Here is a 17,751-nt window from a genome sequence, read left to right as displayed (position 1 = left end):
TCCTTTTTCCTGGCCTGCTTGGGCCATTGATACTCTTCCTCCCGGGTGTCTACTCAATATACATTGAGAGCATTGAAAATATATAGCTGAATTCTAATGATAATTGATGCATAAACTAAGATTTGCAGTACCTTCAATGTTTGTTGTCTTGCTCTCTTAGATTGTCGTCTGTAAGTAATTGCAGGTATTCTTCTGCCTCATCCAACCTTTTTAGGACTTTCATTTTATTTTTATAGATCACTTTCAGTGATGCCGGAAATTTGAGCTGGGCGGTAGCACCAAGTTTTTTAAAGGGTTCTAGCAGCTTACCAAGCTCCCACTGTCTTGACGCTGTAATGGAAGACACATCTGATCTGATCTGATAAGAAAAGCCGTCTATCAGAAGTTTGCTGGTTCTTAATGCGCTGTTAAGGATCTCTTCTTTTGGGGTGTAGGTCAAAAAGTGTACTAGAATCTTCCTAGGCCTGCTCTTGTTTGGATTCTGCCTGAATGGGTCTCTATGAACTCGTTGAATATCTTTTATTATTTCTTCTTCAGATATCTCAAGTTCAATTGTTTGTTTGATCAATCTGGCCACAAAAGCTTCGATATTTCCCCCTTCTGCCCCTTCTGGAACTTTTAACAGGCGCAAATTATTTCGCCTTTGTGCGTTTTCTAAGGACTCCATTTTTTCTTGGAGTCCTTGCTCCTTCAATCTTAGATCCTCAAGCTTTTTAGTATGCTGAGTAGCAAACGTTTTTAGTTCTGCTACTGAGGATTCTAGATCAGTAGTTCTAGCAGCTAAAGCATCGAATTTCTCCGTAATCCCCTGCTGGTTAATTTGTGTTGCTTCAAAACCACTTTTAACCTCATGACTCAGGGCTTTTAGCATTACTATCACCGACTGGTCCATATCTGATATATTTGTAGGAGCTGCAGACAGACTGTCCTCGCTGTTAGGAGTTTCTGCAGGGTCAGAGGCTTCCTCGAGCTCCAGGTCCATCTCTAGCCCCTCCAAAAGTTGGTATTTATTAGTAGTTTCCAAACCGCTTATAGCTACCCCACCTAAGGCCTCTTCCGACAATTTAAGTTCCAGTACTGAAGGCACGGTTTTAAAATATGCCTTCAAGGAAGGAGGTGGTTTAGTCTTTTCAGCTATTTTCTGAGCTTTAGCAGCTTTTTTTCCAGCTTTCTTTAAAGATTTTATCTTGGATTTAGATATAGCTGGAGAGGGGGTGTCTAGAGGGACATTTAGAATAGGTTGCTTTCCCCCCTTGCTTCTAAGGGTATATCCTGAAGCCTGGGAGCCTTGAGTCTCTCTTTCTGACATATGCAAGTCTGGGGCTGATAGAACTATATCCTTGAAAGTCTCACTTGGGCTGTTGCATTGTGGATTTGGTAGTTTTAATTTCAATTTTTAGTTTCAGTCATAGGCATGACTAGTTTCTTGAGTCAATGTCCAATATTATGTATTTTATATAGAGTTATAGATAAGTAATCCCCGGTAACAGGATTGTTTTACATGAAAGCGAATGTTACACCACAGGACACTAGAGGAAAATGCTCCAATTGTCTATGATGTCAATGGAAATACTGAGTTGGAAATCTGTCCATTATTGATACCTGTCCTATCTACCATGTTATGTTTTATATGACCCCAATGAGGGCTCTGACATGAAAGTGGTGTGCGAGGAAGCCATACACAATGTGGATCGATCAGGCTCCTGCACCTTATTTATTTTTAAACTACACGTAGAGTCTTCCCATTCACTTCACTCAGTTGACCAACTCCCTTTCCCTATATTTTTACATCTGGATTAAGACAGCCTCTCTTCTTCCTCTGGTCTTTCCTCAAACTTATTGACAGCATAGACTAGTATAAATGTGTTTTTTCATGTGCTGTAGGTGTGATGGGTAGAATGCATGCCATAATCTTGAGTTTCTCAATCCCATCCTCAGCACCAATGAAATAGTCAGTTGAAGCGCAGAACAGTGAGAAAGCTGGTTATTACCAAGCATGGAAGAGGAGGTGGTTTAGCAGCAGGCAAAACACAGCAACTACCCCAACTATCAATATATAGAATACATATTTGCATTTAAAGAGTTGTACATGCACAGTGTCTAATGTTAAGGTTGCATGCATAAGCAGCTTACATCCAATACTTGCCTTCAACTGGGTTGTAGTCGCCTGGTGGGGAAAAGCAAAGAGAAGTAGGCTAGATGTACAAAGCGTTTTTTTGGTAGCAAATGGACCACTTCACAGAACTGGCCCATTTGCGAATGCAAAAATATTTTTTTAAATGTACAAATCCCTATTTGCGATTCGGTAACATTACCGAATCGTAAATTGTGGTTGTGATTCGGTATTAGTAAGGTACAAGTTTAGGGTTTCCCTTCCTGAATCGCAGTGGTATGTGTGAATGTTTTGCAGCCAAAATGCAGTCACAAAACATTTGCATTTTACCTCCTACTTCAAACAGGTGGTAACTCTTTTGTAACTTTTTTTAAGAGAAGGCAGTGGTTCCATGGACCACTACCTACTCTCGAAAAATGAAATGAAAACTTTTTATCTTTTTTTTTTACGCTTCTTGTTTTCTTTTAAGAACAATGGATTGCCTTTAAAAAAAAATATTGCTTTATTGAAAAGCAATCACAGACATGGTAGTCTGCGGACCCCAGCAGGCAACCATCCCTATGATTTTTGTGATTCCCAATGTGTCACAAACCGAGCCCTGCCTCATTAATATTTATGAGGTAGGCCAATTTGCAACCTACTGGAAATTGCAAAATGTGTAAAGCACACATTTGTACATGGGTGTTTACAATTACCTACATACATCTGGCCTAATGGGCCATCATCCCCCATTCCATTTCTTACTTCAGGTATCAAGAGATTGTCGACAGGACTATACCAATATCTGCTCATCCTCTGCTTCCCTTTTTAGACAGTAAAGACCAAAGTGAAAAGGGGGAAGCAACAGTTTCTGCACTCTGATAAAAGTTGAAGTTGAGTTTAATAGAAATGTTTTATACCTGCTAAACGTTTTCTCATATAGGTCAATTTATTCAACTGAAACTTTGCTTTGAATTCAATAAATGTGCTGTGCATGTGTGTCATGCAAAGGTTGCTTCACTCTATATCAATTTCTGCTACACGTGAAGCCATTCTTCTCAGCCAGTATAACAGAATCTAAATGTAGTACAGATAACTTTGTTGGATTAACAAAATGAGGTGCTCTTTCAAGCTTTTACTTCACTGCCTTCCATCAGCACTTAACCAGTGGCGGCTGGCAGGGATTGGGGTGGCTTGCCGAGGGCAGGTTGTAAAATTTAAAAAATCACTTACCGCTTCAGGCGGCCTCATCTCTCCTCTGCTTCCCTTCCGACGAGTCCCGGAATGGAAGCAGGAAGCATACACAGGCTCCCTGGGCCAATCACGATGCTGCTGTCACCATCAATCAATCAATCAATCATAGCATTTTTAAAGTGCACTACATACCCGTGAGGGTCTCAAGGCGCTGGGGGAGGGGGGAGCTGCTACTGTTCGAAGAGCCAGGTCTTGTGGAGTCTCCTGAAGGTTAGAAGGTCTTCGGTTTGTCGTAGGCGAATGGGGAGGGTGTTCCACGTCTTGGCGGCGAAGTGGAAGAATGATTTACCATCGGTGGTCACTCTTCAGATGCAGGGGGCGAGGGTGTGGTCTGCGGAACTGGCTGGCAGGGGTGTAGAGGCCGAGTTGTCTGTTGAGATACGCTGGTCGGTGTTGTGGAGTGCCTTGTATGCATAGGTGACAAGCTTGAAGGTTATCCTCTTGTTGATGGGGAGCCAGTGCAGGTCTTTCAGGTGGGGTGTTATGTGGCTGCGGCAGGGGATGTCGAGGATCAGGCGTGCGGAGGTGTTCTGGATGCGTTGGAGTCGTGTCAGGAGTTTGTCCGGGGCTCCTGCGTAGAGAGCGTTGCCGTAGTCCAGTCTACTGCTGATGAGGGCCTGGGTGACCGTCCTTCTAGTTTCGGTGGGGATCCACTTGAAGATCCTGTGAAGCATGAGGGGGAGATGGCGTTGACCTGCTTTGTCATGGAGGGTGTGGGGTCGAGGATGACCCCTAGATTTTGTGCAGGGTTGGTTGGTTGGTGTAGGGGGTGCTCCTAGTGCCGTTGGCCACCAGGAGTCGTCCCAGGCCGAGGGGATGGAGCGGAATATGAGGACCTCTGTCTTGTCTGAGTTCAGCTTCAGTCGGCTGTCCCTCATCCAGTCGGCAACAGCCTTCGTTCCTTCATGCAGGTTGATTTTGGTGGTGGGGGGGTCCTTGGTGAGCGAGAGGATATTCTGGGTGTCGTCGGCGTAGGAGATGATTTTTAGATCGTGCTGTCGGGCGACGTGGGCAAATGGTGCCATGTAGACGTTGAACAGTGTTGGGCTGAGAGATGAGCCTTGGGGTACGCCGCAGATGATCTCGGTGGCTTTGGAGCGGAAGGGGAGGAGGTAGGTGCTCTTGGTTCTCCCAGAGAGGAAGGAGGTGGTCCAGTCCAGGGCCTTCTCTTGGATTCCGGTGTTGTGGAGGCGTGCTCTTAGTGTGCGGTGGCAGACTTTGTCGAAAGCGGCTGACAGGTCCAGGAGGATGAGGGCCGCGGTTTCTCCATTGTCGAGCATGATCCTGATGTCGTCGGTGGCGGCGATGAGGGCATTTTTTGTGCTGTGATTGCTGCGGAACCCGCACTGGGATGGGTCTAGGATGTTGTTTTCTTCGAGGAAACTGGTTAGTTGTTTGTTGACAGCCTTTTTCGCTGACCTTCGTCCGGAACGGGAGCAGGGAGATGGTTAAGAAGTTCTTGAGGTCCTTGGGGTCCACCTTGGGTTTCTTTAGTAGGGCCTTGATCTCTGCTTGCTTCCAGCTCCTCGGGAAGGTCGCTGTCTCGAAGGAGATGTTGATGGTTTTCCGGAGGTGGGGTGCAATGGTGCTGCTGGCTTTGTTGAAGATGTGGTGTGGGCTGTTGTTCCAGGCGAGCAGGCGGTAGGTGCGGGTGGTGGTCGTGGGAGCCGAGGTGTTGGATGTTGCTGAGGTGGTGACGGTGTCAAGGCTGTTGTGGATGTCTGCGATCTTGCAATGGATCTTGCAATGGAAGAAGCTGACCAGCGAGTCACATAGGTCTTGTGCTGGTGGGATGTTGTTGGTGTTGGAGCTGGGGTTGGAGAGTTCTTTCACGATGCTGAAGAGCTCTTTGCTGTTGTGTACGTTGTTGTCTAGGCGGTCCTTTTGGCGGATATGATGAGTTGGTGGTGTTGGCGGGTGGCGTTCCTGTGGGCTGTGTAGTTTCCGGTGTTTTTTTGCGGGTCCAGTTTTTCTCTAGTTTATGGCAGGCTCGCTTGGAGGCCTGCAGGTCTTCAGGGAACCAGCTGGCTCTCTTGCTGGTGTGGGTGTTTGCGGGCTTCTTGAGCGTGGCGAGGGTTTTGACGCAGTCGTTGATCCATTGTCTGAGGCTGCCAGCTGCGGCGTCAGGGTTGGTCTGGTCTGCGGGTGGGCTCTGGGCGAGGGTGGCGGTTAGCTGGTCCTCTGTGATCTTGCCCCAGCTGCGGAGAGGCATCTGCTGGGTGTGGTAGTGTATGGTGGGTTTCCGGAAGGTGAAGTGGATGCAGCGGTGGTCGGTCCAGTGGAGTTTGGTGGTTCTGTCGAAGAAGATGTGGGTGCTCGCAGAGAAGATGTGATCAAGCGTGTGGCTGGCAGAGTGTGTTGGTGCTGTAGTGAGTTGTCTGAGTCCGAGGTTGCCGAGGTTGTCGATCAGGGTGGAGAAGTTGGTGTGGTTGTTGTTCTCGAGGTGGAAGTTCAGGTCCCCGAGGAGGATGTAGTCCGTAGAGGCGAGGGTGTGTGTGCTGACGAGGTCGGTGATGGAGTCGCTGAACTCCGGTCGGGGTCCGGGGGGTCTGTAGATGAGGGTGCCTCTGAGGTGGTGCTGGGATTGGTGTGGATCTGGAAGTGCAGGTGTTCAGAGGAGCTGAGGGTGTCGTCGGTGTTTGTCGAGACTTTGAGAGTGTTCCTGTGGTCAATTCCTCCTCCTGTCCCGTTGGTGCAGTCTTTGCGGGTGATCTTGTAGCCTTCCGGGATGGCTATGGCGATGTCAGGTGCCGAGAAGGGGGTGAGCCAGATCTCCATCAGGAAGGCGACATCTGGGGCGTTGGTGTCGAGTAGGTCCCAGAGTTCGACGGCGTGTTTGCGGGTGGAGCGGGTGCTGAGCAGGATGCATCTGAGGAAGTTGGGTTCTTCTGTGGGTGGGTTGGTGGGCTGGATGCTGGTGAAGTTGCAGTTCCGGCAGGAGAAGGGTCCTTGGGTGCGTTTCGGGATGGCCAGGCAGCAGGTGCATGATCGTTTGGTGTTGAGTGCGTGGAGGGTACTAGAGCCGTAGCGGAGGTGGGCATCGTGGCATTCGCGGGGGCCATGGGTCTTGGCGCTGGGCACGGTCCAGGCACGGATGGGCGCAGACGGGCTTGCCTTTAGCGCGGCCGCTGCGCGCGACCTCAATATAAGAGGTTAAGGGAGGGAAGAGCAGCTGGGAGGTGGGAGCGGGGTGGTGAATGGGCGCTGGGGGTGGGGCCGCAAGGGAAGGTAGCGGCAGGAAAAAGAAACGGCAGGAGCGGGCACAGCGGATCACAGGACAAAGGGGAGAAAGAAAACACAGAATGAACACAGAATGAAGAACCATGACAGCAGCGTCGTGATTGATCTGAGCACCGTGGTTCGGCACTCAGATTGAGAGTATGAGCCAGTGTATGTTCTCCACCCAGGCTGTAATAAAGCCTGGGGGAGAACATGCAAATGGCGCATGCCTGTTTGGGAGGCCCTAGATGGCCGGCCAAACCATCATGCATACTTAGAAAGTGCCCCATCCACTTCTCCCCCTGCTCTATGAACAGCATATCCCCTCCCTGCAACACTGCCTCAACATGGAAAAATAAAATTATAATAACATTGTATTATTATCATTTTATTTTTCCTTTTTTTGCACTCCTGAAAGAAGTGGTGCAATGCTCCTTACTGGAGGAGGCTCCCATGTACTTAATTGAACCGGCTTTAGTTAATTAAAGTATACAGTCTAAGTAAGTATTACTTTAATTCATCACCAACATCTAAAATAAAATGAAATATGCTCCCTAAATTGTCTACAAAGCTTTCGTCACAATTTGTGTTTCCAGAATGCAAAACTAACAGTAGCAGAAACAAACAAATAAAAGAACAGCATATTAGCCAAGTGTTATTGTCTTCTACTGATGTACCAGCAGCTGAGAACGTGATTCTGACTGTTAATTGCTCGCCCCATAATTATAGGCTGAGTCCAATGTGAGGGCACATTATGAGGGAAAATGGCACTTAGAATAGGGAGGTTTGGGGCTGTTGTCACACACCTAGTTTACAGAGAGACGTTCCAGTCACCCCCTTCTTCTATGCCCTTGCTTCAGACTTTTACAGAACATCAAACGCAGGCAAACAACAGTATGTGTGTCTTTATTCCATAATAAAGGCTAATGGCAGAAAACGCAAACAGTTGATACACCACCCTCCTTGCAACTTGTACATACAGCTATATCTTCACCTGATGGCATCATAACCCTTGATTATGGTTTTCTGCACCTCCAAAAACATTAGAAGTGCATAAAACAAAAGCTAATGGACGATACTGACTTACGTGCGAGAAGTAGGTGTACTCAAACTTCTCCCAAGACAACAAAAATCATTTTCATGCCTTTTAGTGTTAGGATGTCAGGATTGCCTTCTTTGTGTAGTTAAATCCTGCCCTGTAATCGCACACCAAGCAGGCAAAATGCCCATGCTACTCGAAAACACTCCTTCTGTATGCGTGATCGAAATATAACAAAGCTCAATGCCTGGAGCAAGACCAAAAACTCGTTTACAATATCCTCTTCAACAATTTGAGCTCTTCGGCACATATGTACTTTCCTTGGTCTGTACAAACACTGTGATATTAAAAGAGGCCAGCAGGAAGCAACACAGATATTCAGCACGCTGAAGTGTACTAAGCGGGCGAACACATTCTCTTCATGTTCTGTATGTTGGTAGATCCACAAAATCAAAAGATTACATCTGTTCATCGTTGTAAGGCTATTTTAACTTGCCGAAACAAATCCTATGTGGAACTGAGTTCATTTAACTGAACAAATATTGTTATGTAGAGCAATGTATTGCAATTGAATGATTGAAAGGCATCTGTTTTCCTAAAATACGTGTAATTGTTCGCTACTGATAGTTTATAAGTTATATAAACATTGACATTTACTTCAGAGAAGTAATTCAGATAGACAGCTTTTTTTGTGTTTTAATGGGTGGTGCTATTATTGTTTCTTGGGGTTGTTTTCAACACAACTACCAATGTCAAGGTGTTCTATTTTCTTCTATACATAATGTTAACAGTCTACAATATGACAATAGGGACATCATATTCCTATCAAGATTTTCCTTTTAGAGCATTGGCATCTAATAGCTGTGGGATGCTGTAGTGTGCCATGCATGTGCTAACTCAGGGCGTTGACGCGGACCCTCCGCCACTATGAAAGACAGTGACAAAAAAACTACGAGCCACAGACACTTCTGGAATATAGGTCCAAACTAATCAGCTACAAAAAAAGCCATCCTTAAAAGGAAGGCCGAATTCTATGAATCCAGGATCCTGGCCGCCGACAATAAACAAAAAGAAATTTTATAATTTTAAAAGAGCTCAGCCAAAAGCAAATGCAAGAAGCCCCTACCAGTCGGGAACTATGTAATAAGTTCCTGAATTTTTTTCAGATAAAGTCAAGGATATCTTAATTAACATTCATAAAACTCCTACCAATCTACAGATCCTGGTAAGGGCAAAATCACACAAGAATATAATGGAATCTATCGCCATCTTCCCTAGTCAAGTCAAGTCAAATATCTTTATTCGATTGTTTGCATTTAACAATCATAAAAGTACATTTCATAGCATAAACATTTGACACAGATATCATTATAAAAAGGGTATTTCCAGAAAGCAAAGGACACAAGCGAAATATCTAGTTAAAAATATAAATATACAATTTAGATAAAAAGATATAACTATCAGTAGCATAATTAATTAACCTTCCATACTTTTTCTAAACTTGAGTGCTAATTTTAAAAAGCGGCCCCCCTCCCACTCAAAAAAATAATAAATTAAAGGTGGGGCCCGGGAATCGGATCCACGGGGCCAATAGAGGCCTTAGGAGGAGGCCCATGCAGTCACCCTTCCTATAAAAAAACTATATATTTGGCCACGCCGCGGGGGACCCACAGGAGGGGGGTCCACGTGGCCCCCTTCCTGTTCCTTTTTTTTTTTTTTTTATAAAGAATATGCCCCTGGGTGATGGAGTCCCTAGGGACCAAAAAAGGTGAAAGAAGGGGGGCCACACAGCCCCCCTTCTTAAATAAATAAATAAATGACCGAGATTGTGGCAGAGGCCCTGGTCCCTTCTGCAAACACCATCTGTGGCGCATTTTAAATTGGGGAATGAATTCCCCTTTAATACTGGGGGTCCCTGGGGGCCAACTAGCCCACCAGGCACCTCCAGTAAGCGCCATAGGGCAGTGTTGCAGAGAGGTGGTCCAGGTCCTTATAAAATATATGGGGTGGGAGGATGTGAGGCCCCCTTCCTGAACCATCACAGCCCCTTGGGAGCCATCTTCAGGGCCGAAATGATTGAATATGGGGAGGGGAGACGTGCGTCCCCCTCCCCGAGCCACCTTAGATCCCAGGGAGCCCACCTGCAGGGCTAAAATTATTTAATATGGGAAGGGGCTGTGAAACCCAACCTCTCTGACCCATCACCAGCCCCTGGACCTGGAGCTCACCTCCAGGGCCGGATTTATTGAATACGAGGAGGGGACGTGCGCCCCCACTCCGTTAGCCATCATATGCCAGTTGGTGCCAACCCCAGCATCGAAATTTATCAGAAAGGGTGAGGGTGCCAAACACCCCCCATTCTGAGCAATTAATATCCACGGGGACCCCATCCCTCAGGGCTGGCTCACTAACTATGTCCCAGTGAGCCACTCTCAGGACATAGCGGTTTCCCTGCTCACACAGGCACGGGCAGAGGAAAACTGTATTTACTCCCACTTGGCAGGAGCATTTTTTCATCTCCCACTGTGAAAATGCTCCAAGTCAGCTTAGAGTTTGCCTGCCAGTACTGATGCAGGCAGGGAAACAGGTCAAAATATTGTCCCCACCCAGAGGAAGTAGCATAAGTAACTGCTCCCTGCCAGCGGGAGCAATTCCTGCTCCCGCTGCATTTGGGGAGCCAGCTGGGGCATGTGGCCCTAGAGCTCCCCGCTGCCCCAACAATGTATGGTGAGGGCCGTGGATGGGCACCTGGGCACCCACTGATAATAATGCGGGCCCTTGGAGATGGGGTACCCGGGCTGGAAAAAGGCTCAAAGAGGGTGGGCAAACAGCCCCCTCCCCTTATTTTAAGTAGTGGCCCTTGAGGCTAGGGGCTGGGGTCTGTGGAGCCTATCAAGGCTCAGTAAGGAGACAATGTAGCCCGCTCCGCTTTCATTGAAAAAAAAGTCCATGTGGGAGGGGGTCCCCAAGGCATAACAAAGCTAGGGGAGGGGGCACAAGCCTCCTGTCCTTAAATTTAAAAAAAACGCTACCCTGGGGAATGGGGCTCTCAGGACCTAACAAGGCTCAGGGAGGAGGGCCACATTGCCCCAGTCCCCTTTAATTAAAAAAAACTGCCATGTGGGATGAGGTCCTCGGGGCCTAAAAAGGCTCAGGAGGGGGACATGCGGCTCCCACCCTTTAATAAGTAAATGCCTTGTGCACTGGGGTTCCAGGGTCCAAAGAGACTCAGTAAGGTAGGGTTGTGCAGCCCCCACCCACGTTTTTGTTTGTTTTCGCCCCAGGGGTGGGCTCCCTGGGGCCTATAATGGGTTGAGGGGGAGGGCCAGTCAATTTCCTGCAGTGGATATCGACAGTTAACCCATATATGCTGCATTTGAAATTTATGTGTAATTGCATGGTGCTCCTTATGTCAAATTAAACATTTTCTCCTATTTATGTGTAGCATATGCACACTCTTGTACAGCACTAGAACTCCTCAGTGCCTGGTTCTTACTGGTAAAAATTTTTTTCCAAAAGAGTTAAATAAAATATAGGTCTAATGCAAATGTAAAAGAGACGATTGCTACCTACTGAACGAGCGTATTTATTGTTTTTCTGCAGAAATTAAAAATAAGTGGATATTTTGCCATCATTAATGACAAATCTTTCGGTACATTACATATCAGTGGTAACCTTGACAGCTCTAACTTTTTAAACACAACTGGAGACAAAACCGAGCGCTTAGTGCAACATTGTTTCACACACAAAGTCAATCACGTCAAGAAGGCCAAAGCAGATGCAACAAAAGAGGCTGTCCTGCATGACTTCTGTGTTTAGTAAGGAAAAACAAGCAACTCGAGTAACAAACTGATTCAATTATATTGTTCATGAAACAGGAGAAAGTATGCATTGTCGGGAAGTCAATTTCTAATACCAGGAAGTAAACATAATATTTTCTGTCTTTTTTTCCCCTGTAGTCCACAAAGGAAACCCAGCAAACACCTGGCCCTAATGTGAGTATTATGAGTGCAAATAACAGATATAAAAGTATTGCGAGATCCACCGCTTTTGAAGTGCTAAATTCGCTTGAATGATGGATTGCATGGCAAAGACATTGTTGTCTGCAAATAGTTCATTGAGATCTTCTTAACATCACAAAATTTCAGAAACCATGGGGTAGATTTACAAGCCCCTTGCGCCACGTTTACGCCGCCTTGCGTGACGCAACAGCGGTGTAAACGTGGCGCATCTCTGCGAGGCATTTACAACGTGACAGATCTAGGGAGATGCGTCACGTTATAAAGCCCAGCGCCACAATGGGGGCGTTTGCACGCAGGGTGGGCGTTCCGGCTCCTGTGCGACTCGCAAAAGTGCCTGCGTGAAATCTACAAGATTTCACGCAAGCACTTCCGCGACGCTGCTACGTCAATTCCTTACGCCTGCTTGAAGCAGGCGTAAGGACTGATGCAGCATGTTAAATATTGGGCAGCCCTGAGCATTGCTGGAGTTGCGTCGCGCTTGCGACGCGACTCCAGCGATGCGCCGCTCTTATGTCACGAGATGCATCATGCATCTGCCTACCCTTGCGCCACGGCGCACCGCATTGTAAATGCGGCGCATCTGCCGTGACGCAAGGGTAGTTTTGCGTGACGCATTTGTTCTGGCGTATCTCTGCTGATATGCAGAGATGCGCCAGAACTCGTAAATATGCCCCCTTGGATTTATAGCAGACTACCAGGGTCAACAAAGCCAGTCTGTTAGAAGGCAATAAACCCAAGTTAAAAGGAGACAATAAGATCTCACTAATGAAGATACCTGAGACTGAATGCTGGCCAGGCGTTTTTATGAGGTGGATGCAGGTAAATAATTACTACCCGCTAATAGGAGTGGGTCTTACATACACCATCCTTCCCTAAATCTCATCATTGGTGTCTGTAGAACTCTCTTTGGTGTAGTTAGGTTGAGTGGAAAGTTTGTTTAGCGTCTCTGTAACTGTGCTTGTGTGTGTACTTCCTAAATGAGGAATGACACTGGTGTCCAACTTTAAAATGTTAGACAAATGTATTGCTCTTTAATAAGTGAATATTGCCACTTATTGCAAAGGTCCTCACATGAATACCCAGTTTTGCAAGGTATTCCTCTCCCATTCACTCCCCTTCAACGCACATCTTCATATATTATGTGATCAGGGCGCTGGGCAGGTTGAAGAACACAGATAATTATTTGAATAGATGAGTGTTTAGCAACTTCTTAAACAGATGTAGTTGCGTTCATCCAAGACCACCATGGTGTGAATTGGATATGTAGCGAGCAGTGGTGGTTATGTATCCAGTCAGAGTAGGACAAATAATTATTATACAACCCATTGATGATTGAAAACTTGGCTTTATTAGAATTCATCTTTACAGTATTTTTGTTTAAACATATCAGATTCAATCCAAAACATATCAGACTCAATTCAGTTCACAATCCCAAACAAGCAGGTTGCTATTTCCAGGTGGGCAAGATCTAAAGATCTTGTGGGTCTTTTCATGGAACTGTTAGTCCTCATTCTCTAAAGCAAGTAATTTGGTCAGAAATGCACACGGTTCACAGCAGCAGTTCTCCCACTATTCCGCTAATAGATTCAGGAATTATTCTCAGCATAGCAAACAAAGAGTCTTCCACTACTTTTGGCTACAAACTTGATTTGAATGGCACTGGGTTAAAAATGGGCTTTAAAAGTATTTTAGAAAATCATTAAAAACGATCATTAATATATTCTACAGAATGGCCCATTGCCTCTTTTTCTACAGTATGAGTTATTCTTTTTGACGTCCAGATGAATTCTTCAATGGTCACTTGCAGACCAAAATCCAACAGTTTAGATGGATTTCCATGGGGAGAGAGCTCCTTTTTGATCTCTAACTCCACCAGTGTTTCTCCAATTTACTCTAGTCCACGTCAAGGATATTCCAGCAGAGCACCTTCTGGTATTCCACCATTAGAATGTCATACCATACAGAGCTGAGTAACCAGAATGCCCGAGTAGTAAGCATCCTAAATCCTAAACAATTTGCTTCCAATGGCTGGGCAAACAGTGCAGTCCAGCTCCTTCCACCCATTACTCATTCAGAGAAATTCCGTCTGGCAAATCCGTTAGCTATACATCTGGGCTTATGCATTTCACTGTAGTCATGTTTAGGTGGGGATACAAATGAGATTCTGTTCCACTTACTGTAACTGCAACATATGTCGCTGCTTTTGATTAACCTGATCTGAATACAGTAATTGTATCATGTCTGACATTTTTAGCTTACACAACTTATTCTTTATCATAATTTTCATGGACAACAGATCTTAGGCCACAAACGTGGTCTAAAAGTCTGACTTTTGAACCCAAAAAATTGGGGAACAGGCAGCTGGCATTTATCAAGCAGCAAAGAAAAACTAAAATGTGCAACTAGTTTGCTGCTAAGCACGAGACGCTGTCAAAAACATCTACTGACTTTCATGCAGCTTCATTAGCTCAAAGTTGATCATCAAAACCACTTCAAGCTATTTGTATTTCCCAATGAACCTCTTGAAAGCATTTCCCTGACTTTGCTAGCCTGAAGTGCCCTTGGTACCACACAAACCACCATGTACATCTCGGAGATAATTATGTGCCCAAAGTTTTGTGGATCTGCATAAGGAAAAGTTGGACACTCATTAGCCAACCTTTCATCAAAGCATAAAGCCAAATTCTTAAAAATTTCCATACCATTCAAAATCATCTTAAATTCAAACGAGGCCTAAAGTCACAGCCATTCCCAAAGTGGTAGGTCTCCCATTCCTGCACTTTCCCCCCTCTCATCATTTAGTGCCATGAAACTTTGATGGAGAATGTATACTCTAAAAACGTTTTAGCATTTCATACCTGCAGGCATTTCATAGGCAAAGTAAAAATCAATTTGCATAAATGCAATTTTCTCTCCTCTTGTTAAAAAGAAAATGTGCAACAATATAATCATGAATCCGTAATAAGCTCCTGTGCATTTCATGGTTGATTCTTTCGTGGTTGGAATGTTTGATGATCGTGCTCACAAAGAGGCCTGGGTGATTAGTTGAAAAAAAAGTGACCCACAATTCTTCACATCAGCATCCTTGCACATTTCAGGTTATGTAAGGCTTAAGCTCAGATTTTTGACTGTAGGTCATCAAAAAGCTACAGGGGTAGAAATGGCTGCGCGGATGAAAAAGTAGCGCATGTTAGCCACTAGTTATGCTAGATTGGGGTTGAGAACAGAATGAGCAAAGGTTTTAAGGGCAAACACGGCAGCTGTGCCCAAGTAATGCAGCAGTAAAGGTAAAACAGTCTGGTATTGCAATGTTCTGGCAGCAGAGATATTGTGCAATATGCAGGTCACATGTTTCAATTCTAATAAACATGGTACATTTCACGTGGGGTGTGTGGGGGGTTGTGTGTGCTTGTACTTATGTTATCAACGGTTCGCTTAAATGCCATCTTATTAAAGTAGCTCATTCGGGTCATCTATGTGTTGCCGACATCTGCTGCTTGCTATCTGTGGGTAACATGCAGGTCACAAGTTGAAATCCAGACAGCAAAGCCTTCCTCATTTTTAAGTCATTTCCTCTTGCACCTTTCAAAAATTCTTATCAAACCCCACATGAAATTTACATGTTTTCCTGTCCAAAGCTCCCGGAGCTGGGGTGATCTAATGAATTGATGCTTACTAAAACTTTGACCAACCGGAACTGCCCCAAATTCGGTAACCTGACCTTCTGAAATGTTCGGAAAACTCAAGAAGGAATGAAAATTTGAGCAGTTTGAAGTTCTGTAGAACAATTTCGCAGACACCACCTCACACCCAACTGGAACCACACTTACCACAGTGTAAAGACATGTATGCTGAAGTCATTACGGTCTATACAAATATGTACGTACCTACAAAAACATGTCATAAAATGTTTCGGTCTACTTGAAGACCCATATGTACTGGGACAGACTCCTGCATTTAATATAGGAGCAACTTTTTAGATTTGCATACCAGGTATTCATTGACTTTTACTCGGGTGTCAAAAATATTCAGTCATGGATCTGTTTTATTTCAGGTTGTACCAGAGCCAACTGTGGTGACTGTTACTGTCAAATCAGAAAAGCCATCACCTGCCCAGACAGCAAAGCAAGACACTAAAACCTCAGAACCTGCAGGGCAACAGCAGCAACAGCTCAGCAAATCACCCGAGGTCCAGAAGGAGGATGCAAAGGACAAAGCAGGGAAGGAATCCACGCCACGAACAAGGCTATTTTGGAAAAAGGTCTGCCTTCTTTATTATTCATTTGCAGATACAAGTTAAATATTACTTGGTCATATGATTACGTTGAATTGCGAAAGCACAACAGCAAATGATCCACTGGTGCACACATGTAAAGTTGGAGAATACGAGAGCAACTATGAGTGCAGAGATTTCTTCAAAATGTCGGGAAAGCAATTAAGTTAAAAGGAATACTAAACTTGTAAGACTGACGTGATTTATTTTGCCTTATACCGTTAAGCTCTGTTAACATCGCAGACGCCCCAGTCAGTTTGCTGGGAAATCACCACTTTCCCTACTGTTCAGTCAGTGCCTCTTGTTTTCAGATAAAAAAAACAGAAGGCATATTTCCAATAAGCATGGGTGAATTTTGCGAATTTAATTCGCGAATTTGCGGATTTGCGAATTCGTGGTCTGCGAAATTCGCGAATTTGTGCAAATTTGCAGATTTTTTAAATTTTCTCTGCCCCACTCGTGTTTGTGCCCTTTTGCCCTCTGCCCCACTCGTTTTTGTGCTCTTCTGCCCTGTGCCCAACTCGTTTTTGTGGTCTTCTGCCCTCTGCCCCACTCGTTTTTGTGCTCTTCTGCCCTCTGCCCAACTCGTTTTTGTGGTCTTCTGCTCTCTGCCCCACTCGTTTCTGCCCTCTGTCCCACTCGTTTTTGTGCTCTTCTACCCTCTGCCCCACTCGTTTTTGTCCCCTTTTGCCCTCTGCCCCACTCGTTTCTGTGCCCTTCTGCCCTCTGCCCCACTCGTTTTTTGTCCCCTTCTGCCCTCTGTCCCACTTTGTGCCCTTCTGCCCTCAGCCCCACTTAGAATGGCGCCGGCAAGCTGCCAGCGCCATTCTAAAATAGCTACAAAGTCAGCTTCAACAGGAAGCACTAAATAGATAAAGTAAAGCAGGTGCTCGAGTTGAAGATCAAATTAAGTTACACAATCATTAATCACCCCAAATTTGGGGTGATTAATGATTGTGTAACTTAATTTGAGCTTCAACTCGAGCACCTGCTTTACTTTATCTATTAGTGCTTCCTGTTGAAGCTGACTTTTGTAACTATTATAGAATGGCTCTGGCAGCTTGCCGGCGCCATTCTAAAATAGTTACAAAAGTCAGCTTCAACTTTTGACCCAATCCGTTCCGCTCGCGGATTTTGCGGGAAATTCGCGAATCTCGCGGATTGCGAATTTGCCAAAAATTTGCAAAATCCGTGAGCGGAACGGATTTTCCGCCCATGCTTAATTTCCAAGCCCCTATTGCTACGGGAACATCACTTTTTTCGACATTTCTGTGGCGATAGGGGATTCGCTTCATTAACAAGACAGCGTTAAGCCACTTAACGGGGCTTAACGCTGCCTTGTAAATAAGGCCCCTTTTCACGCTATGCTTAGTGTGAAAGGGCAGGGCAATGGGAGTTGCTGTGGGTGTTCCTACTGCATCACCCATTGATTCTGATGCTGCCTCCTATTTACAAGGGAGGCGTCAATGGGAGGCAGTGCCAGAATTAAGACAAGGGGAAACCTGATCTTACCCTGGCACAATGAGGAGAATTGTTTTATTTCTCCTCGTTTTAGCTATGTTCATGTGTGCTGCATTGTGCAGTACACATGAAAACAGCAAAAGGTGAATGATTGTTTATGTAAAGGAAGGTCCCCGTTCCTGCACATAAACAATCATTTTTAGTTCAAGCATCAGCAGTGACATGTTGTATCTCTCTGTGTGGCTTTGGCAAATCCACCCATTGCTATTGGCTGTTAGCTGCATCATTCAGAAATACTTGTTTCTTATTGGTCTATTTTGAGACAATTGTCCCTTCTTTGTGTGGCTCCTTCCTCCCATGGTGATTTCACTAATGGTTTCATTTGGTTGTC

The 17,751-nt window shown here is 45.3% G+C and overlaps 1 protein-coding gene across 1 annotated transcript in view; it reads left to right on the top strand.

Moving 5' to 3' along the window:
• The window catches only part of LOC147664133 (breast carcinoma-amplified sequence 1 homolog), a gene marked incomplete at its 5' end in the record, with an annotated part of 194,160 nt that overhangs the window by 55,734 nt on the left and 120,675 nt on the right, over nt 1-17,751 (top strand). Inside the window, 2 exons of the mRNA XM_086949959.1 lie at nt 11,564-11,599; nt 15,681-15,887. Of these exons, the coding sequence (XP_086806085.1) occupies nt 11,564-11,599; nt 15,681-15,887 (243 nt within the window). The remainder of the gene's footprint in view (nt 1-11,563; nt 11,600-15,680; nt 15,888-17,751) is intronic.

Source organism: Lissotriton vulgaris, unplaced genomic scaffold, assembly GCF_964263255.1.
Source record: "Lissotriton vulgaris unplaced genomic scaffold, aLisVul1.2 SCAFFOLD_3290, whole genome shotgun sequence".
Classification (NCBI taxonomy): Eukaryota; Metazoa; Chordata; class Amphibia; order Caudata; family Salamandridae; genus Lissotriton; species Lissotriton vulgaris.
Note: the sequence above shows the minus strand (reverse complement) of the source record. Positions and strands in the feature narration are given on the sequence as shown.